This window comes from Nestor notabilis, unplaced genomic scaffold (genome assembly GCF_000696875.1).
Source record: "Nestor notabilis isolate BGI_N333 unplaced genomic scaffold, ASM69687v1 scaffold9846, whole genome shotgun sequence".
Taxonomy (NCBI): Eukaryota; Metazoa; Chordata; class Aves; order Psittaciformes; family Psittacidae; genus Nestor; species Nestor notabilis.
This window is the reverse complement of record NW_009934234.1, coordinates 33957-56991: the sequence shown is the minus strand read 5'-3', so window position 1 is coordinate 56991 and position 23035 is coordinate 33957. Positions and strand designations below refer to the sequence as shown.

The 23035-nt window shown below is 44.6% G+C and overlaps 1 protein-coding gene across 1 annotated transcript in view; it reads left to right on the top strand.

Moving 5' to 3' along the window:
• Window positions 1-14325: 14325 nt before the first annotated feature.
• Window positions 14326-23035, top strand: part of PITPNM2 (phosphatidylinositol transfer protein, membrane-associated 2) — a 33110-nt gene continuing 24400 nt past the window's right edge. The window contains exons 1-5 of the mRNA XM_010017229.1: window positions 14326-14476; window positions 17671-17775; window positions 18630-18700; window positions 21773-22017; window positions 22510-22699. Of these exons, the coding sequence (XP_010015531.1) occupies window positions 14416-14476; window positions 17671-17775; window positions 18630-18700; window positions 21773-22017; window positions 22510-22699 (672 nt within the window). The 5' untranslated portion in view covers window positions 14326-14415. The remainder of the gene's footprint in view (window positions 14477-17670; window positions 17776-18629; window positions 18701-21772; window positions 22018-22509; window positions 22700-23035) is intronic.

Genomic DNA, 23035 nt, shown 5'->3' with positions numbered 1-23035 from the left:
CCCATATCCCATGGGTTTAGGTCATGAAGTAGCCTTCAGTACTGTGATGTTGTGCTGGGCGTGTGTGTTTCTTCATGCTGATACCACGCCACAAGAATGTGGCAGGTTGGACAAACTCCCCTTTGCCATGTCATCTGCTGATGGAAAAGGTTTTTGTGCTGTTGGGTGGTTCACAGCTGGAGCCAAGGTTTAGTGTTCTCTCGGCAAGAGCAATGTGTAACCTGTTACAGGAGCCGGAATTGATGTGTCATTAGGTCTCCATTCAAACTGTCTCTTTGTGTCCAAATCTACTTTCTTTACAGGATCCATAATAAGTCAAAGCTCTGTTCCTGTGTTGACCAGAGGAGTTTTTCAATCTTTCCTGTATAATCTCTAGGTTTGGTAGTCTTACAGCCAGGGTGCTGCTACAATTACACTGCCCCTATGAAGCTCTGCTCAAAAGGAGTCCTAGAAACCGTCCCTAGTGTTCAGGGGCTTTGCAGTCTTGGTGCCTACAGTGCACTGGAAGGATTAACTATGTGATATATTTTCCCTTTCAGAAAAAGAGCAGAGAGGAGACATGTGGGGAAGGCAGTGGAGTAGAGATCCTGGAGAACAGGCCATATGTGGACGGACCAGGAGGCAACGGGCAGTATACTCACAAAGTGTACCACATTGGTATGCACATACCCAGCTGGTTTCGGTCAATACTGCCCAAGGCAGCTCTGCGAGTCGAAGAGGAATCATGGAATGCATATCCTTACACAAGGACAAGGTAAACTTAGCAAAATGTCCAGAGCTGTTTCCCTGTTTTAGAGAGAAGATTTGATGTCACTGTGTGGCAGTGGCATCTCTTCCATCGCCAGTCATGTCCTTTAAAGAAAGCAGGGTCAAGTCCTAAATTCTTACTTAATGTCAGGAGCACGAGTGTTCCCTGGGCTGACTGCATATGTACATGGGACTGTGTGGCTGGTTGCTCTAAAATGTGAGCTGTTTTGTCCATCAAAGCGTGGGAAATCTTGAATGGTTTTTATTTAGTCTTGTATCCTGCACTGCATGTTCTACTTAACATTGCAGATATCTGCTAGCTCAGTGAAGTTATAAATGTACGTGGTAATGGGACAGTTGTCATGTTGAACACTGTCAAGTAAGACAGGATTCATTTGCTCAAGGAGGGGGGAAAGTGTGAGAGAAAAAGCTTAATAAATAAATTTGGTGCTTCTTTTCTGGGAACTGTCTTTACTGGCATTTAGCTAGAAAATAACAAACCTACAGCTTATGGTTTTCACCCTGAGAAGGGAAGAGAGCCAGAAGCTCTGCAGAGTCCCCTGGGACCTCCTCGTTTCAGCTGATTTTTGCCTGGAAGGACTTCAGATACCATGGAATAAACAGCATTTATGCCAATTACTCTGGTTTAGAGCATTTGCTCTTTTCTAGGTTTACAAGTCTCACGTTGCCGTCAACTTTCATAATAAAAAGGCTTTCATGGATATTTTAATTTTTATCAAAAACCTAGGAAAGTTTCATAGTTGTGTTTTAGCTGGTCTCTACAAGTAACATCAGGCTGGGGAAGGGTGCAGAGACAGTGTCTGCGTATGGGCAGTTGCTTGTAACTAAATATAATGGAGCTGTCTGACTTTCAAGTGATTAAAGTCCACTTCCAGTCTGCTTTTTATCTGTTCTCTTGAAATGCCAATGAGTCAATCGGTTGGCCAGGAAACCTGGCACTGCAACAGTGCCATAGATTCCAGGCAAGAGCTCTGCTTTCCTCTGGGTAGAGCTGTATTTCCAGGGTGTCCTTGTGTTAGTAGCTGTGTCATAAGATAACTTGTTAGTATAAAAGGCCCAAAAGTTATGTCCTTGCTGCAAACTGGTCCTTTAAAACCAGTCTGTCCTGGTAAGAGCATCCTGGAGGAGACATTGTCAAGTTAAACTGCAGGGTTTTGTCAGTGTCTCTGCAAAGTGGCATGACTTGGTGGTCCCCTTGGGCTTTCTACTTGCCTGTTACAATCTGGGAAGTTATCTCTTGGTCGATGAGGGTGCCCAGTCGGCAGTAACTGTGTGTGGTACATTGGTATCTCCTCACCTGTAATCTATGTAACACTTCATGGGGAGCACAGCCCTTTGCAGTGGGCTTGGGGTTGTACTAAGCCAGAGCTATTCCAGTGAAGCCACATGTCTGAGGCGAGCTCCTGTCTTGAAGAAGTTATTAAAGAAAATCTCTTTAATCTCTACAGTCAGTATCTTAAGCATATCAGAAGTAAAACATGAGTGAAGGCTGCTTGGATTTGAGGCTGATTTTGTGCATCTTAGGAAAGCATTTTCTCTGCTTGCCAAGCCAAGCAGGGTTTAAGCTGCATTGTTCTCGCTTTCAGGTATACGTGTCCTTTTGTGGAGAAGTTCTCTATTGATATTGAGACCTACTACAAAACTGATCCAGGAGACCATGTCAACGTGTTCAACCTTTCTCCTGCAGAAAAAAGACAAACCATTCTAGGTGAATAGCCTTTTTCTTGTATTTTTTTTCCATTATTCTGCTCTTTTTTTGCTTGGTATGTCCCATCCCCCCTTAAATGTACATCTGCCCCACTGTTGGTGTCAGGTAGGGTTACATCAAGTGGAGTGAGGACACCCGAGTTCTCTTCTAGACTTGATGTAAATCACATGGAAATAATTTGAATCCCCATCTGTAAATTGAAGCTGATGCTTTCCTGTCTTATTCGTGCAGCTCCTGAGGGAAGTAAGTCATCTAATGATCTTGGGAGTAATAAGTAGAAATAACCACAGAAGAGGAAAATATTGCTGTAGAATTATGTAGCTCCTTTGCCTATATGAAAATCATTCTATCTGCACTTCTGAAACATGAAGGTGTATTTCATTTTTGCTTCCTCTCCTTTTAGTCTTGCCCTCACGAAGGTTAACGCTTCAGCTCCGCAGCTGTCCTTAGAAGATGAGTTAATGAGCCGTATATATGTAAGGATTTAATGAGGAAAGGCAAAAGGGAACATCTTATAATAAAGCAGAGAATGGCAGGAGTCAGCTATTCCTCTGTCTTGTTGTCCGTTGTGGTCCATGCTTGTGGCATTCCCCGGAGACCTGGTTGCATGGCAGTAACAGCCACACAGGACTGGAGCATCTCTAACTCTGGAGCTGCCGAGGCTGGAGAAGTGTTGAGCTCAGGCTGGCTTCTGGCAGTCCTGTGCTGTGCCTGAGCCCTGGGGAATGACATCTAGTGGCTGCTCTGGCTTCTTGAGCACCGTTGATGCATGGGACACGGCAGTAACCCCGTGCAATCCTACTTGAGTGTTACGTGATTCAAACTTTGATTTGAACTTGAGTTTGACTGTCCTTGTTCCTCAGCCTATCTGCTCAGGCTTTCAGTACCCAGCAAATAGGTTTGACTTATGCTGCCTCACTGAGAAGTGTTGGAAGAGCTGTTGTTTCTTGGGAAGTGTGATCCTGCCCTTCAATCCAAACTTCAGATGCTTCTCATGAGGTCTGGGGTGGGGGTTGCAGATCTTTAAACTATGTTCATTCGCTCTGCTCCCATTGCAGTTTCCACTTCTCCATCGTCGAAGTGTTCATTAACACTTTAAGTTAAACTTTCTGCCTCCCATAGTACATCTCATCTAACAGTGGCGTGTGAGGAGTTACTAGTAACCTCACTTGATGGTCTCCAAAGATAAGATGTGCAGTGGTGAATGTCTTTTCCATAACAGGTCTAAGAAAGGGCAGCTTTGTTTAACCATCTCAGCTGGGACGGAGCTGTAACACTGTTAGTGATATAAGAAAAGCTGAAAGATGGAATCTGCAAAAGATCTTTTTGGAGCTGGAAAGATGGAGTGTGCAGATCTGCCAGGGTGCTGGAGACCTGCTGTCACTGCAGGCAAACACATTTATTTGGAGCAAAGCCTCTGTTTGCTGTAACTGCATACTAGTTCCTCTGGTAGAGCTGATCTCTGCCCAGAGCAATGTATAAACAATTTAAATATCAGATGTTTAAGTGTAATTAAAAAGAAACTAAGTTGCTGTAATGCTTCTGGTGCTTACTAGAACAGAAATAACTCCTTAAAAATGGTATTTTCTTCTTTTGTTCAGGAAAAGGAAATGCCTAACTGTTCCTTTTCTCTTTCTATAGATCCTATCGATATTGTTAAAGATCCTATCCCTCCACATGAATACAAAGTCGAGGAGGATCCAAAGCTGTATAAATCAGTAAAGACTAAAAGAGGCCCCCTCTCAGAAGACTGGATTCAAGAGTACAAGAACAACCCTGGAAAATACCCCATCATGTGTGCATATAAACTGTGTAAAGTCGAGTTCAGATACTGGGGGATGCAGTCGAAAATCGAGCGGTTTATCCATGATGTTGGTGAGCATTTATAGTCTTGCAGAGTTCACTGTCAACTCCTTAATGTTGTTTCTGACTTGAAACGCTGAGGTGAGGTAATGTGCAATGTCTCACATCCCAAGACATGTCTGTGAAGAGATTCTTGGATCTGATTACTCTTTGCAGAGCTGTGAGCTCATTCTATTACTTTGTGGCATGTATGAATCCAAACCACATGTAGCCACTGAAAGGGTTTCAAGTCCTGTGTAGGTAACATCTTGTATTCCCTAAATCTATTATCTAAATCCTTTTTAGATAAGGATTTGTCTGTTAAATTTGGCCAGATCACTTTCAAAATCTTGACAGTTTTCCTTATGTTAAACGAAATCCTGAAGGGCTGCTCAAAGAAAGAACCTTCACTTCTGAATCCAGAGTGGTTCCGGAAAACCACTCCCAGGAGCATCCCTAGTTTCTACCTGCCTTGTGATATGAATGGTGATGTCTTTCTGTCCCCTGGGCTGCAGTGTTCAAGGCTCCCCACCTCACTGTGCTGTGACCCACCATGGGTCACTGACAGCTCTCCGTTGTGAGGGAATGTGCTGCTTTAAGGCATTGCTCTTAGGTCAGTGCTTTTAAGGAGGTATTATTTGTGTCTCCGAAGTAACTCAGTGGAGACGGTGCAGGTGTGTTCGTGCTGGCAGTAATTTGTTCTTTGCAGAAAAATCTATAACACAACCGATGCAGTTTCTGAGCCTTGCCACAAGAGACAGGATCTGTGGCTGGGTGGAAAACCTAAAGAATGATTTAAAAAGTCATTCCCATCTCAGAGAAAACACAGAGCTATGGCTGTCCTCTGGCAAAGCAAGGGCCAAAGAAAGGTGGTGTAAAGGATACTACCTGCTTTCTATAGGCAGTAAATCCTCCTACATGACCTCTACAGCTGTCCTTTCTATACACAAATCTTCTTTGAAGTGCCTGATGCTGGCGTATGTAATTTTATAGCTCTTTCCACTCATACTGTGCTCCTGAGATCTAATGTGGAAAACACTGATAGAGCAGTGAGGAATAGCGTGTGCACCGCTCTCTGAGTAATCACAGGTTGCTTTCTTAAAGCTCCTTTGGTTTTACTTTACCCACAGATGGAAGTTTTTACCTCTTGTAGACTGTATTGCAATCAACTCTCTGCAATGAACTCCCTCAGTGCTTTGGTGACAGGGTTTAACTTAGCATATACTGCAAAACATGGGGGCAGAGTAACAACTCCATTGTATCTGTTAAATTAAAAAGAAGCATGTGACTCTTCAGTTGTTCAGAGGTGTTTGGCATAGATTAAACTGTGGTCCCTTAGAAATGTTCCTTTTGTATTTCATGAAAGATTGCCTGCCATTTTCCTCTTGAGTGAGGTTGTGCGGAGATTCGAGCCAGCTCATTGTCTGCCTTTCAAAAGCCTTTCCACTCTGTTATAATGATGGCAAATACTGTTTTTCAAAGTGGTTAAGATGCATAAAATCAGAAAAGTCTTCAAGGCAGGACAAAGCTGAGTGAGTGAAAAATGAAAGCAAAAGCCTTGGATGCCTACAGAAGATGTGCAGCTTCTCCCTGCAATGGGATAGCCATGGGGAAGCCATTAGTGAGTGGGAGAAGAGCCACAGCACACGTGCCAAAGACAGCGAGGTATGAGGATGTTGAAGTTGAAAAGACGTGGGCTGCAGCATGACTGCCCAGCCTTACATGCTGATCCAAGTTTGGGGGTTTCAGCTCCTGGCTGAAAACAGATGGAGAACTTTGTGCATTGTGCTGCCAATGGTGGACCGGGCTCTCAGGTGCCAGAGATGTTCTTGGCATTCCCAGACTCTCCTTGGCATTTTATTCCCGTTCCTCTGTTCCCAGCTCCTGCTAATTTGTTTCTTAGGGAATTAGCACACTCTGTGCAGGGTCACTAAGCCAGCAAGAAAACAAAGGCAGAAACCAAGAGCAGGATCCAAATTCTGCCCAAGGGGGGCAAGCAGTACTTACAGTGCAAACTAAAATCAGAGAATGGGTTGAACAAAGAACACGTCTGAGTTAAGTGATGGATGGATGATGATATGTAGAAAGGCTACTGAGCACAGAGGGAGTAACTCTGGGGGATGGTGTTGAAACATCCTCAGTCTTACTGAGTGCAGGAGCCATTTTTTCTGATGACTAATTGGACAGTTACTCAGTGCTGTGACAGCCTGAGACACAGACTAAAATTGTGGGCTATTAGTCTACTTGGCTGTAATATTTGTGTGCTGGTTTACTCCTTTCCCATAGAATTTAAGTTTAATTGGACTGGCACTGCATAATGTTCTGCTCCCACTTGCTTCCTAATGGTGCACGTAGGCTATGGTTCTTTTGTTGTTAAACAAGTGTGTTGACTGTGTATGGACCATTGATTATACACTATGGCAAAGTGTGTTCCTATACCAGTAGCTGAAGCTTTGTCTAAACCACTGTGTCTTAGGCTAAATATGCCCAAATTGTTGCACAGTGATGAAGTGGAAGTGGCTTTAGAAAGCTTTTTGACAGAACTTTTGTTTCACTAAAGCTCTCCATTGAGAAAGTTCATCAAGAAGGACACTGCCCATCGGGGCCTGCAGGTAGAGTTTTGTCTTTTCAAGGGTAGGCAGGTTGCAGTTAGCATGATGTGGATGTGACCACAGGCTTTCTTTGTGAGTGGTCTGAGCAAGGGAGGGTAGGGAAGCAGGCAGATATAAGCAGGTTGTCTTTGGTCGGATACATTCAGATAACCAGAACTGTACTGACAAGATGACTGATGGGTTTGTAATAGCCATCAAGAAAACAGTGTTGCACAGGGAAAATCAGGCATCCTTTATCTGCCAGAAAATTAAAGAGTGTGTTAACCAATGCTTTGGGATGCTGCAACTGGGTACATAGTTGGTGGGTATCTGAACAGTTGCTTTATCTGGATAGGTGAGGGGATTTGGGCAGGATTTGGTGATGGGGTTCTCAGTTTGTTATGGCTTTTTTTTGCATCGAGTTTTTGTTACATTTCCTATATTTACTTCATATTGATAAAACAAGCCCGGAACTATAGACAAAAGCTTTTTAAATTCAGCTAATGAGTCCTCTCTGTCCTGGTTTGTCTCATGGTCATTTACACTTCCTTTTGTAAGCTTGAGTTCAACACCACAACCTGCAGCCAAATCATTTACAAGAGTCTTCACCTCACGGGTTCAACCACTCTGAGCTGTTGAGGTGGTGAGTTGGAAGGCAAGTGATTTAAATGTTTGCACCCTGCTAGACTCCTCAGGGGTGATCCTTCTGCACAACACAGTGGGAATGTTATAATTAAATCAATGCCACAATCACAGGTACTTCTGAACTCAATCTGCACATGCACATCTGTGCATGTGTGGTTTCCTTGGCTTCTTTTCCTTTAAACCAAAGCATTGTGCACTCTAGAGAAATAATAGTCTTGTTAAGTACTGATATTACTGAAATCAGCTGGTACCTGCATCCTTATAAAGAACCTGTTCTCATTATTTCTGATTGACCTCAGTGTGTGATTTGCCTGCTGAGACTGTGTGGTTATCTTCCAGTTCTGAGAAAGAAAGCTCAGGTGAGCATGGTACAGGCTGCGTGGAGGGGGGAAAAACTACCCTAAAATCTTCCCTGATGTCTCCTCCTTCTCTCCAGAGACATCTCTTTCTGAGACCATACTGCTGGGTTTATTTGCTCCGTGGGTGAGAACGGAGCACCCACCCCCCTGCAGGTGGTGGCAGAGGGTATGGAGAAGCCGTGCCCCGAGCCTCACCTCCACTGGGCTTGTTGCCTTCTGTCCAGCCTGGGATAAGGTGACTGGTGGGATGCTGTACCCAACCTGTCCTCCCCAGCCAGCTCCCACAGTTGAATGGTGCTGCAGCCAGCCATGAGGCATGGCTCAGAAGCACAGTGTGTGGGATTGAGGGAGGGATAGGGACTTCTTGGGCTGAGCAGGAGGCATTTGCACCTCTCCTCCCTCCAGAGAGAAAAATGAAGGCAAACTGGACCACAGATGCCCTCAGCAGTGTCCCAGTGGGTGTCTTTAATCTGTTAAAAAGGGATTTTTTCCCAATTACTCTGTTTCCTGGGTCTGATCTGCCTTTTCCTTTTCACTTTTCAAATAAAAAGCTTGTTTTTCTCTAACATTTTGATTTAAAGATGCTGTAAGACTTGATTTCTTTTTTCCATTGCACAAAGGGGGAAGCAGTGTCTGGACAGGTGAGGTCAGTCGTTTGTAGCTGGGTCTCGAATCCATATAGCTGTGTGGGGGCACTCAGTGTCCTCTTGGGTCTCTGCTGCCTAGTAGAAGGCTTCAGTGCTGCAGGCTGAAGGTTGTTAATTCAGTGCTATACTCCCTGCTGTGTGCTGAGGGACTGCTCAAGTTTTCCATCCCTATCAGTAAAGGGGGGTTTTCTGCAAGCCATGACTTTTATTTTTCAATTTCTTTTGTACCTGGACAGCCTCTTTCTCTCCGAGGTTTTCTCCCTCTTAAAGAGAAATGCAGCATCTCTGACACATCCCAGGTGAAGGCCAAAGGCTAGGAAAGCAGTCTCAGTCTTTTTGGCTCTGTCACTAATCTGGAGCAATAGAGGCACAACAGCCATGAAGCCCTGTAATGCCATCCTGCCTTCAAACAAACAGGGCTTTAAGGAAGGGTGATTTGGGATGTGCAATCCAAGTGATGTGAGCAGTGCACATGGGGAGGTCTGAGGGCTGGGAGGAAGCAACGAAGGTGATTTTTTTTGGATTAGGGAGAAGAAGGGGAATTTCAGGATACATTTACTCCCAACTGGTTTTCATGTTCCCTGTGATGTTAGTCCATTAAAACAAGATGGGCAGTCAGTGGCATCTGTGTCTTTACACAGAGAATTTTGGAGTAGTTGGTGCGTTATTATACATCAAGGCTGGATCCAGGAGCACAAGCAGAGGCTGCTGAGCTCTGGGTTGGAGAAAGCCTTGAGATGAGAGCGAGGGGGGCATTTGCTCCTGTGTCTGGTCAGAGACTGTTTTCAAGCTGTTTCAAACAAGGTCTAAGTGGGCATTGTGTATGTGGAAGTCCAAAGGATAGTTGGGGTGTTGGGGACTGACTTACAGCCAGGGAAATGTTTTCTTGACTTTGAGTTTGCATGTGATGGGAGTTTGATCTTCGTCTTTCAGTTCTGCTGATTGTCTGTCATAACAGGAGGTGAAGAGGCTAAAACATTCTCCTGTAGATCTGCAAAAAGGAATCTGGTGGGGGAAATAACTCGGAGTCTCAACTAAGTTTAAGCAGAATTAAGTTGACGAGGCACCTTCTTCTGCCCCTGGAAGGTCACAGTCTGCTAGCTCAAACTTGCCTCTCCTACGTGGAGCTCCCTTCTGAAACTCAGGGAGAGAAAGGCATAAAATATTGATAGATTTAATCTTACTGTGCAAATGAAGTTCAGGTTGAGCTGGTCCATTCCATTAGCTGCTGATCTCAATGCCTATGTCCTCCTGATAGGTTGACTTGTGATGGCTGGTGGCATTAAGAACAAACCAAAGAGCAGAGCAGGCAGTAAAGTGCTCAGACCTGGAAGGAAATAAAAGTATAAAAATAAGCTTTTGTATGTTTCAAAAAAAAGGATGATTGCTAAAAACAAATGGGGTATTTAGGCTGAACATCATAGAAGCTGTGACAGTGGTGAGAGCTAATCTTTCTGTACAACAGGGAAGCACATGTTGCTGGAAATATCCTGTGCTGAGGGACCATCCGGCTTTGGCTGTGCTGGAGAGCCTGGTCTGCAGCTCCCAAAACCTGAATGATTTTAATGTAGTCGATTGCTCTGTCTTGCAATAGCAGTGGTGATGGTGGGGCCTGTGGTCTTTGGCTGGGATCTTCATTAGTGAGAGGATGGCTACCCTGCCTGCCAACTTTTTGACAGTGTGTTTGGGCTCCAGTCTTAGCAATGGAGGATCCATAATCCCACCGACAACAAATCCCACCTCTATGTTTGACATGTCCTTCAACCCATCTCTGCCTCAGTTTTGCAGCCATTAAAGATGGGACAATAGTGATTGTTGTTGTTGTTGTTTCCAGAAGGGCTCCTGAGGATGAGTTTGTCGTGTTTATGGAAGCTTTTAAAAGCACCGTTGCTGCTGTGTGTTCCCATCAGTAATAAATATCAGTTTGGAGCTTTGACCTGTCGTGTGCTTTTAAGCAATAATATTGGTTGAAAAACCTGAGCTGACTACTCTGGAAAGTCTTGGTGATATGATGGTGTTAGTCAGTAAGTTTAAGTCTTGGTGGAAAGTTTCTGTGCCTGGCCAGGAGCGTTGTGTGTTGATATTGAGACAGTTCTTCCTCTCAGAGCTGTGATACGTTGAAGGCTTTTAAATTGGCTTTACCAGTTCCATTTTTCTCATGCAGCAGAAGACAGATGGTATCTGCAAAATAAAGCATCTCTATTCCCTCCCTTACTTTGCTTCCCAACCCATTATCTCAGAAGCTCATATTTGTGATGCTGTTTTGCTGATATATAGAACCCAGGAGCAGAAAAGAGGTTTCCAAGGAGTTTTAGGCTTATCACTGTTCATGTGGGATATGCTTCCATCATGTAACAATTGTAGTGAACTATACAGTGTTCATCAAGGAACACTTGAAACTCTCCTGGATAACAATAAGAATTAAGATTCAGAATTAGTAAAATAAGAATTGAGGAGGTAAAGTACATGAAGTGACCTCTTGCCATCCTGACACTTGCTATGGAGGGTCCTTTACTGCAGTTTATAGCACTGTGTTTTTGATGCCACTATGATATCCTTGCCATGGTGTCTTGAGGTTTTGGGAAGGGAACAAATCAGTTCCTGCAGTTCCTAGCACTGGTGACAGGCATTTTGGCTTTGCAGGCTTGCGGAAGGTCATGGTCCGTGCCCATCGGCAGGCGTGGTGCTGGCAGGACGAATGGTATGGGCTCACCATAGAGGATATCCGGCAGCTGGAGAAGGAGGCACAGTTGATGCTGGCTCAGAAGATGGCCCAGTTCTGCAGTGAAAATGATGCCGAGCAGCACGGTGTCAAGGAAGCTCCTGGTGAGAAGGATGTTGAAGCCAACACAGTTTCAACTGTTGACACAGAGGATGCTGCGGGTAACAGTGAAACAGCATCTGGGAGATCACTCACCAAGCAGTGGTCAACCTCTTCTAAGTCCTCACGATCTTCAAAGAGAGGAGGTAAGATGCTGCTGATGACTTGCTCTTTTAACTGCATAGAGGTTGGGCTTTGGGAGGTAGGACCATGTCTCCTTGTGGCTGGCTCCTTTGGGACAGTGCATATTTCTCCTGTGAGTCCTTTTAACTCAGAGGCCTTCTCTGCTGGTGTTGCAAGCTCAGTCTTCTCAGGTGACCCATTACAGGTTTGGCAGTGTTTCTAGTCGTCCCATTCTTGGCAATCTCAAAAGCAGAGGAACTATGAAAAGAGCAGTAGAAGAGCAGGCAGCACTTGCTAGCAGCGTTGGGACTCAGAAGACAAACAGTGGCACAAAGAGAGTTAGTCCTTGTTACCCAAGAGCCACTGGTGGCTTTTGTAAGTCCTGGTCCTTCAGTGGTGTTCCCTTTCTGGATGTCTGCTGTGTCAGAACTGTGGGTCCCTGTTAACTGCCTCTCGTTTTTTTTTTTCCTTGGCCTGGCTTATGCATTAATACATGCCATTCATTTCAAAAGCAGGTGCTTGGCTCCATGGGTGCTGTGGTGTAGCTCACACAGCGAAGCACCCCCATTAGCTACTGGGGAGATGAAGGCAGGTATCCCAAAAAAAGTGGATGGGGGCTGCTGCCTTCCACTGGTGATGATATGCAGAGCTGTTCAGAGACCAAACCGCACAGCCGGGGATTCGATGGGACCATGGATCAGGTTTATGTTTCCTTTTGAACACCATTGAAGAAGCTTTCAGGATTTTGCTGTTAAAGTTTCCTCTATGGATACCCTGTAAGGAGTCAGCTTTGAGTCCTGAACGTTGTCATTCACATCTCCCTAGGCAGTCACCTTTTTTTGCTGGACTCATCTCTTCCCTTCTTCAGACCATTCTGTACAAAGGGCTGAATCCCCAGCGAGGTCCACACAGAAGGCTTGAACCCTCAGTGGTTCCTTCTCCTCTTACAGCAGGGTAACAGCTCCCACAGCAAGAGGGCAAAACCATCTTGACTTTTCTGAAACCCCAAGGGGCAGCATTTCCTCCAATGATGGTGGAGGAGATACCTGGGTGATTGAAGCTTCTCCATCTCTCATATGCACTAAATACTGTGAGCTGAGTCTCCATTTTTATTTACCATTCCATCACGGGGTGAATGAGAGATGAGCAGTAGTTTTACCTTGCAGTGACTCACTGGAATGAGCCCCAGGGAAGAAGCTACCAGCTGCTTCATAAATCAGTGTATAAAGATACAAATGCCGGCTACTTCCCTTGCATCAGGATTTCATACTGATGCGCCCATCTCTCACTATGCTTTTTGTTACAAACCCCCTCTTCCGCTGCTGATGTGTTCATTGGAAGCTGTAGTTTCCAGCCCTCTTAGGATTTCGCTCGAAGGTTTTCACTGGCAGCAAAGCATGAATTTTCTTTCAAATGTCTCAGTTTTTACCAGGAGAAGTAATGAAAGAAATTAATTGTGATGTGCTGGGAAGTACGTCACGCAGATATTTTAATCCTCCTTCACGCTGGCAGCATATTAACACATGGAAGCAAGGAGGGCTGCCTCAGCTCCCCGCTACCTCCAGCTGAAAAAGCAACCACGAAGATCTCGGTTCTTTCCATACCACACGAGACCTCTGGTGACAGCACGACCCTTGTCGCCATCCCATATGTTATTACAGGCTCTATTTTTAGCGACTATTACACGAGTGCCTTGACGTCACTCCAGCGCGAGCGAGCTCTGCGCTGCCAACCTCCTTGCTTGCTGCTCCCTCAGGGGTGGCTGCTCGGGTGGCTGGGGGCTGCTCAGCTGCACTTCGATGTCTCTGCACAAGGGGCTCCAGCCTCTTTCCGTGTGACAACTGGCTGGCAAAATCAGAAGGATTTCACTTAATGTATTTAACGCTGTTACAACAATAGCTTGAAACGGCTCACGCAGCTCTCACAGCAACCAGAGCCTTTCAGCATCTTTGAATATGCTAAAGGAGAATTTGTCAGTCTCCTCAGGGCTTTGCTGCGTTAGGTTTGGTGGCTGCTGCAAGTGGTTTGTGTGTGCTGTGTGGTAGAGGGGAGAAACCCTCGCTCTCATCATGCTCTGGACAGCGCTCCCTTCAGCACTTGGCTGTTCTGTACCAAGGTCAGCCAAGAAGAGTTCAGGCTCATTCCTAAAGTATCTGAAATAAAATAAAAGAGAAAAAAGGAAAAAGCCATAATAGGTTTATATTTAGTGCAGGGAATTCTGGAGGGGAAAATGAGAGGGAGCAGATAGGTGTGAGAACAGGAGGGCAAACTCGAACCAAAAGGACCATTGGGTTTTCTCTTCTCTCCATCAGGACAGCCACTCTGACAGCTCCCTATGAAGTAGTTGGATAGCATGTTGTTTAAATCATTCAAGTTTAAAGTTTAAATAGATCTCTAATCCAATTTGTATGGAAGCAATTTCCTTCCAGAAAACAGATTATTTCTAGCCAGGCTGCTCTGCTGAGCTCCCCACCCGAAAGTTAGCGAAGCAGAGGCATGGTTTGTGTGCTGATCAGAGGCACGAAGAAAGCTTCCAATCAGCCTGCATCCTTCCTAATTGCAAACTTTAAAACCCAGCTGATTTTTGCACGTCCTCCTAACAATTATAAATAACTGGCATTCAGAATAGCATAAGAGTGGTACAAACAGCTTGCTTTAATGTAACATCTCGCTGTCAGGTTCTCACAACAGTAAACAAACAGGCTCTGTAAAGCAGCACACTGACATCACACCAGCATCATCAGGGTTTTGTGTTTTTAACATTGCAGCAGTGAATTTTCATAGAGAACACAGGACTTCCTCCAGCAAAGATCATGTTGGGAACTCTCCGTCTTGTCGATGTCGCGTATCGCATAAGGCTTGTTTGTTTTTTCCAGCAAGTCCCTCACGCCATAGTATCTCTGAGTGGAGGATGCAGAGCATTGCCAGAGATTCCGATGACAGCTCAGATGATGAATTCTTCGATGCACATGGTACGTGGACCCTCCACCAGCGTTTGTTTCCTGACGTGGTGGGGTAAGAGAATGGAAGGCATGAGGTGGGGGGGTGAGCGGGGAAGGAAGCGAGACCTTTTTGCTTTGCTTTGCTTGAAGTCTTTTCCTTTCTAACCAAGATACGTGCAGCATCAGTGCAGCTTCTTCAGGTATCCTCAGCACCACCCAGCAGACTCCTGCATTTAACACAGCAACGTTTCAGATTCAGTGTGATCTATCTGAAGGGATCTTGAACAGTCTTAACCTTGGGAGCTGTATTTTATTTGGTGCAAACGGAAGTGGGTAAAATTCAGCAATGCTGGCTGTGCTGTGGGTGTGTCCTGTCATTCTGATTCACTATGACTGGGTAATTTTCTAATTTATTTCCTAATCAGTGATTAATTGTCCTGCCTGGGCCTGAAGAGACCCAAGTTTGCCTTTATTAACTCTTCATTCTCCCATTCCAGGAAATACAATAGTGAATGTAAGAAGTGCCAAAAATTGATCAGTGTTGAGTCCAGAATTCTCAAAGCAATATTGACTATCCCTATTAGGAGAAGGCTGTGGTTTGTTTTTCTTTCTCTGTGCATGTATGTGAGAAGAAGCTGTGTTCCACTGCACTCATTTTATATCTTAATGTGTATTTAAGCCTGAAGGGCTCTGTCTCTACTGACAACAGATGGACTCTTCTCCCAGCTTGTAATGCTAATCTAAGTTAGATGCGTAACGTGTGCTGATGAAGTTGGTGACCTTTCTGTGAAATGCAGTTGTTAGAAGATGACGCCCCAGTTTTGTCAGGCAGAATTTCACTGACATTCAGCTAAAGTTCAGTCTCAAAAAATGAATAGTATCGTGTTCCAGAAGAGTTCTCCCATCGAGTATTTAGGTACGCGTTATGGGGTAGCAAGCAGCATGCTGTTGTGGAGTAGTGACTTGTACAATAGCAGCATAAAGGGCTGGGATGCGTGCAAGTCAGGGGATGAATGTGTCTCTTGCCTGCAGGGAGAGGGGCCAACTTAGTTTATGTGTCTCTTATTAACTTAGGTAGCATCTACAAAAACCATGTAAGGGATTTATTGTTGCAATATATATACAAGAAAAGAGGAGTGAGTCATCAAAACAGCATCATTTCTGTCCACCCTCTTTTTTGCCTTTTTAATTACTCAGTAATAAAATTGAGAAAGAGATGGCTCTGCCTGGGATCCAGGGCCCCAGGGAAACCCTGACGTGCTCCTAACAGGCCTAGGAAGGAGGATTAACAAAAACAAGCCTTGTGCCACAGTTGGTATCAGCACTTCTGTTGCAATACTTCTAGGAGCTTGCTAACAGAAAAAGCAGCTCCTCTTTTGGTGGCACACAGCATCTCCATTTACCTACAGATTGTCCTCTGCAATCCACAGAGGTTGGTTGGAAAAGTCTGCTTATTCTGGTGGGATTTTGGCTTCCGAGTTGAAGCTTTGATGCGTGTGCTGTTCAACACAGCCCTTTCTTTGGGAGGGACCTCTTGCTGCCCCTTGGCCTGCAGATGGCACATCCCAGCTCCAGGTCTGTGAGCAGGGATGAAGCCGCTGCTTGCCGCTCATCCTGCCGGAGAGGCTTTCGCGGTCGGTACCATGGGAACTGGCACAGACCAGGATGTGAGTCAACACCAAGCAGAGTTCCTCAGAAGTGCTTCCCATATACACACACACATTTCCTCGCAGAGCAGTGGGAGTAACCTGAGCCCGAGAACATGTCTTGTCGCTGGCTTCCCACTCATCCTCATTCACTGGCATACTCCGGTAAAGAGAGTGACAAATACAGTAATATCTAATATCTATCCTGTAATAAATGCTAATAACAGGAGTAATATCCCGTTCAGTGATCCCTTAAGCAGCAATAAGGACTGTAATTAAACCTCTCAAGGAAATAAGTTTAATATTTAGATTAAGTTGCTGGAGGAGCTTTGAGTGCAATCTTCCTCTTAATTCTCTGCCAGCATGTGTATTGCATGCTTGTGCTTTCCACTTGCTCTGAACAGGTAGCTCCACACTCCCTTGTGCAGGGAAGTGGGGGTTGGCTCAGTTTTTGCTGTAGCTGAAAAAGGAATTGGAATGCTGATGTAAAGTTAGTCCCCTTCGTATATATATACACGTATTTAAAGCTGTTGCTCGTATCTGCTACAAAGATGAATATGTTTCATAATCTTTTTGTTCCCTATCCTAGGATTCTTCCAACTAATTATTTTCTTAGCAACTGTACAGCAACAAGAAAGGGGGAATCCTAGTCTGGGACTCTGACGATTGTAGCTTTTAGATCTTCAAGACATCTGTAATTACTGCTGTTATTACTATGTTTATAGCTCTTTATTAAATTTACAAGCCCAGAATTTTCAGGAGAGAAATACTAAGCACAGAACAATAAACAAACGTGTCACAAATCCTCTGATGTCTGCTGTAGAGCAGGGCTATTAATCGTTCTTATGTTTGGATACTACTGTAGGGTGTTTTGGTAGGGTCTCTATATGTCTCTTCCTTTTAATTATGCTTCTAGGAACATAATATTTTTGGGACCCTTATTCTTTACCAACTGTAGTTGAACTGAGCCAGGGGATTCAGAAGATCCTGAGGTAGGAGGGAAGGGGCAGCCACATACACTCAGTGTGATCGAACAAGTCTCATCTCCTAAGGAAACCAGGCTAAAGATAGCCTGGGGAGTTCACGTTTCCTTTATTACTCATGCCTTTTCAGATATTTGGTCCTATTAACAATAGTGATCCTTGTCACTGCTTCCCCCAGAGACATCCCACAGCTTTGCAACGGGACTGGGAGGATCCCAGCAGCAAATGGTGCTTTGTCCCCTCCTGTACAGGAGCATTCTGGCTGCTTTAGCATGATCAGCAAATCTGGCAAGAAAAACATCAAACCTGGTACCTGAACTGGTAGCGTTAAAATCCATGTTATTTTTATTATGCTTTAGGAGTTGTCTTTGTTAAAAACATGCAACTAAAACTTTTTGTGTACTCTGCAAAAGGTGCTTTGGTTTCTGTATCACAAAAACTGGTAAAGTATCCGTTTTGTTATGACATGAGCCATCCAAATGTTTTATAAGATCACATAGAGCTTTGGGGCCTTACTTTTACTTAAAATCCTCTTCTGTGCTCTTGTCTGTATTATTTGTGTGTGTGACTCAAAAAAATCTGTTCTTTTTTAAAGAGGACTTGTCTGACAATGAGGAAATGTTCCCGAAAGAAATAACCAAATGGAGTTCCAATGATCTGATGGATAAAATTGAAACCCCTGAATGCGATGATGTCCAGGGTAACTTTCTTTTAAAGCAAAACTGCATGTGCTATTTTACAGTATTTCCAAGCAATTGTTACAGCCACATTCTGAAAAAGGTAAAACTTGTTATCCTCCTTTCACAAAAGGAGAAGCTGAGACAGAGCATAAAAATGACTGCCCAGTGCTGCTGAAAAAGAATTGCCCAGTTGGAATTGGGATGGATAGCTCTTGATTCTCTTTTATTGTCCGTGTTGGTTAGGCTCCTTTGTGCAACAGCCAGGATTCTCTCCTATAATGATGAAATATTCTGTCTTGAATTTCTCCTGACTTTTCTTTCCTCTTGCTCCATCCTTTGTTCTTGTCTGTATCTGCCTTGGGTTTATTTTCTGCTCATTGTTACTACATTTGGAAAGGAAGGTAGCTCCTCAGGCATGTAGCAGCACGGTGGAAGATGACACTCTCTGGTACAAAGCCTTTCTGTGTAGGCACAGACGTGTGAGCGCATCAGATCTCTGCTCCCCCAGCATATTTCAAGCAATTTCTTTTATTTTGCCACAAACCAATCACTTCTGACAATTGTGCAGGGATTTCCCATTGTTGCTGTCCTTATTAAAGCAATGATAGTGGGTTGCTGTGATGAGAGAAGAGCTCGCTCATGTCCTCAGCACTTACTGAGCGTATGAGAAACTGCTGGAAAACAAGCGAGCCAGCATTGCCTGGGCTTCTGGGGTGGAAGGAGGCCGGGGGGGGAGGGCAATTTGAGGCAATAATTAAGGAGATGTGAGGCAGAAGAGGCTGAGAGGCATTGGCACAAACAGTGTCTTTATGGAAGAGTGTCTTTGCCAAATGGCATCTTGCAGCGCTGACGTTTTAAACCTCTGTGCTTCCAGGTGACTTGTATCATGAGACATCAGCAGAGTACCACGTTGGCTCCAGCGTGGAGAGGCTCAGCATCATTGAAGTAAGTGCTTCAGTGTCTTATAATGAGATCCTTTGTTGCTGGAATGTGTCTCTGTGGGGTAAACGGCTCCCTTTGCTGTGAGCCCTGCCTTGTCTTTGTGTGTCATTCTCAGCTGCGCCAGCATGCTGCATACCTCATGGCTAGGTGTAAGGGATTATTTCCCCTGTCTTTTGAACATCATATAGAAAATGCTCTCTAGTTCACAGGCAGCATCAGGTATCCAGCTGGAAAAAAAATGAATCCTGTGGGGATAAACTGCAGGCTGAGGCACTGGTAGGTAGAACTATCCTGCTAATGCTGAATGAGCCAGCATGGATGTGGGAGCAGGAAAGCCATGTTACTGCAACACCAAGGTGCAAGCTGCAGTGGTCCTAGTGGCATAGCTTGGCTGTAGCTCACTTTTTGGAGCTGCTCAGGTTCTTGTTTGGAAGCCAGTTATAGCATAGCCTGTATCAGCACTGTATCTGCCTGTCTGTGTGGTGTAGCTGTTTGCGGAGAGCATGGTTTTGGTATTACTCTGGGTGTCGGGTTGTAAAGTTGTGGTGGATTGGCTTCTTTGTAATAGACTAAGAGCTAAAGGGCCACGGGGAGAGGATGGGATGGGAGTGGCTGTAGCCACCTCAAGATAAGCAAGTCACAGCTCTAAGATTTCTCTTAGAGCTCAAGATGATGTAGAGAACTTGCCTTCTTAGAGGGCTGTACAAACTCAACCCCCTTCCGTTCCTGCCTTCATTTTAGAAAAAGAACAGACTTCAGACTAAGGTGAAAAACACAGGTATTTGTAGCTGCTCACAGCCTACTAAAATAGTATGAAATTCCTAGCCACCCTTGCACTGATTTTCAGGTTGAGAGGCTCCATCACCACAGGGTAGTTCAGGAATCATGTGTCTTACGGGACTCCAGATCTTACAAGAAAGTTCTAAATAGCCACCTCCACCCCTAAACTAATCAGCAGGTCCTTGCATGTTCCGCACTTCCTTCAAGAGCAGAGGTTAATGAACAGATGGGTGCCTCCAATTGACTGCTGATAAACTTCTGGATGACCTGAGCTTGGTGACTCACATTGTTCTTAACATGAGCACTTACAATGTTTGTCTGAAAGCAGAAGTGGTGCTGAGAGTGCTCCTCCTGTGCCTCCAGCCAGGCAAAAGTTCACTTTGCAGGCGCTGTAAACTGACATCAGAGAAGGTTTGAAGAGCAGGCATTAATACACCGTAATGGGACTAAATAATTAAAGGCCATTCTCATGCAGGAGGTCTGGAAAATCTTTATTACAGACTTGAATGTGAATTTTAATACTTGTGGTGGGCTGTGTATTAAGGCATGCTTTAACAGTAGCTGGTAAAAATGTAAGCTAGTTGTTAGGTTGCTAATGTGTGCCTGGGCATGCTTTCCTCCCACCAGCAGGTTTGTCTGGGACTCAATCACTGCTCAAAGGACAACAGGTGACTAAAGATGCTAAAATTGGAAGAATTTGCCAAATGGAAACTACTGGTGCCCTCCCCCCCTCTCATACCCCTTCCCAATGGCTGTTTCTCTGCCTCAACATGGAGTTGCCCATGATGTTCTCAAATGTGGATAAGGCGCAGGAGGAAAGATCAGCACCTGTTTTCACGTATCTCAGAGGTGTTGGGGTGGGGGATTTGAGTCCATATGGGAGCTGTAAACACTGAAAGCCCTGGTAGGGAATGGATATTTAAAGTAGTTACTCTCTGTTATGTGACCAGTATAAATGGATGCTCTCATAGGCCAATCCTGATGCTTCTGGGGAATCAGGATTGGGCTTACAGCTGTTCTGGCAGGTCACTAATGATAACCCATTCCGGAGCTCAGATACATTTCCCTCTTCTCCCCAGACTACAGCCTGTTTAGGCAAGGAATTGACTCAACATAATAAGCAAATGACCTGGACAGCCAAAATGACCCTTTACTGTGTTCATGCAGCAGTCTCACAACCAAATGTTGGCCAGTCCTTGGGTCACAAGGTCTTGAAGGACTGAACTCAGAGAAACTGGGTAGAAAAAACTTTTCAGTTCCTCTTTTGCAATAGTGTAAGCAAATCTGAACTCTTATTTATAACTTCTGTCAAAGGCAAACATGCAATGACTGATCTCTTCCTATGACTTCTTTCCCCAGCAACTTGCCACTTGCTGACCTGTTACTTCTGCCGAATGTGTTTTACTGCTGCAGCTGAGCTCAGCACCCCAACAGAGAGCACCACCCATCTTTTATTTCTTTAGTTTCCCCTCTGACACACATAAGTAATGTCTTTAGTGCTGCCACGTTTTGCCTGGATACAATTTTATGCAAGTTTCTGTTTTACTTTCAGCATTCCTTCTGCTTAGGACAGTCAGTTACACTGATGCACTTGTGCATGCACATGTGTAAGGCAAGAGACCTGGAAGGAGTAGTCAGGTTCTCAGCTGTTGTCTCCAGGTGTATCTAATGCCCATTTCCGTGAATTAAGCACATTCCTTCCTGAAGACAGTTTAGCTTCTTACCCACAAACCTGCAGATGTTACTCTAAAACCTCATCTCTCCTGTGTTTAGAAACCTGATTTCACTCTATGCTTATTCAGGATCAGTTGAGATTCTTGTGCTTGCGCCTGCACTGTCCTTTGCCTTAAGTGCCCCTGTTCCCTCCCTAGCTTTCTTCACTCCTCTCCACTGTGTTTGAAAGCAGGCATTTCATTCTAGGGTAGCTTTGCAAAGCAAATCAAGCTGAACTCTTTCAGTCTCTGTTCAAAAGGGCTCCATGCTTCTGATCCTTCAGCAGTCCTCCTCACACTACAACTGTCTTTGTGTGTGGATTGCCCCAGCTGAACTTGGCCTTCTAGATGGGGACTTGCCAAGGTCTCGTATCATGGCTAATTCTATTTCTCTTGGAACTACCTTGATTCACACATTTTTTGTCTCATTCCTGACAGGACTTGATGTGGATAGTGCATTGTACAACCATGTGTGAGCTTGGGGAAGAAAAGGTGATAAAATTTGCATAAAATGCACTTGGACCAAGTCAAACCTCTCTGGAAAATAAGTCTTTCTACTGTGCTCTCTTTCATTCCCACTTAGGATGAATCAGCACAGCCATTAATGCAGCCAAGTAAAATCCATGTCCTCCTCTTGGTCCTCCATGGAGGAAACATCCTGGACTCAGGAAGCGGTGACCAGAGCTCTAAGCAAGGGGATGTCAACACCATCACAACAGTGTTTGACACAGTGATGAGGGTACATTACCCAGCTGCTCTTGGACACATTGCCATCAGACTAGTCCCTTGCCCAGCCATCTGCTCCGAAGCGTTTTCACTGGTGTCCAGGTAAGTTGATGCTGCTTTGTCACAGACACTGTTTTCACTCTAGCATTTGTTCTCTTTATTTGATTTCTTTATTTGCTTCCCTGAAATGTTCTGCTTATCATATGGAAAGCTCTGACCATGCTTTGAGAATGCACTTATTAATGTACTAGAGAGGCATTCAATCTCGATTTCATACTTAGCTGTAGTGAATACGGTAATCATGCAGCAAGAGTTCTGAGATTGATCTATTTTAATTAATCCAATAAATACCAAGGCTTTAATTCCTTGTCTGAGAGTTGTTCTGTTAATGTAAGTATGTTGTCCTTGAAGATTTACGTTTGATGTGAGGGAAAGATTTATTAAGCTCTCACCCATTCACAGTGGAATAAATGGCCTTCCTCTCTTGAGGATTTCTTTAATGAACTGCAGTAGTGGCTGTACTTCTGCAGATGGTTTTCCCCACTGAAAATTTCAGTGGGGCTGAATATTTCCAATGTCTCTTGCCCTCTCCAGCCTCAGCCCATATAGTTATGACGAAGGCTGCCTGTCCAACAGCCAGGATCACATTCCCCTCGCTGCACTCCCTCTGCTAGCAACATCATCCCCACAGTACCAAGAAGCGGTGGCCACTGTCATTGTCAGAGCCAACCAGGCCTACAGCGAGTTCATCAAATCCCAGGAGGGCATGTCATTCAATGGCCAGGTGAGCCAGAGGCTGTTTGTAGCCACAATGAAAGGAAGAACAAGTGAAGCAATTTCCTTCTGAAGCTGTCTTTTCCATTAGTCTCTCAGGAGGGATGGAAACATGACAGCGTTGAGCTGCAATAAGAAAGTGTTGTGCTTCCATTCCTTTCTTTCTGAGAGAGAGAGATTATTGCTTATGCTTTGTCTTGAACCTTTGAGATTCCAAGCAAAGCCTGAGCTTGTGTTCAGAAATGAAGCCACAAAGCTGTGAAGTTAATCAGTTTTCAGCATGACACACCTTTCCAAATCAGGAATTCTACCTATGTTAGTAAACACGATCCCTGCTCCTGTTGCA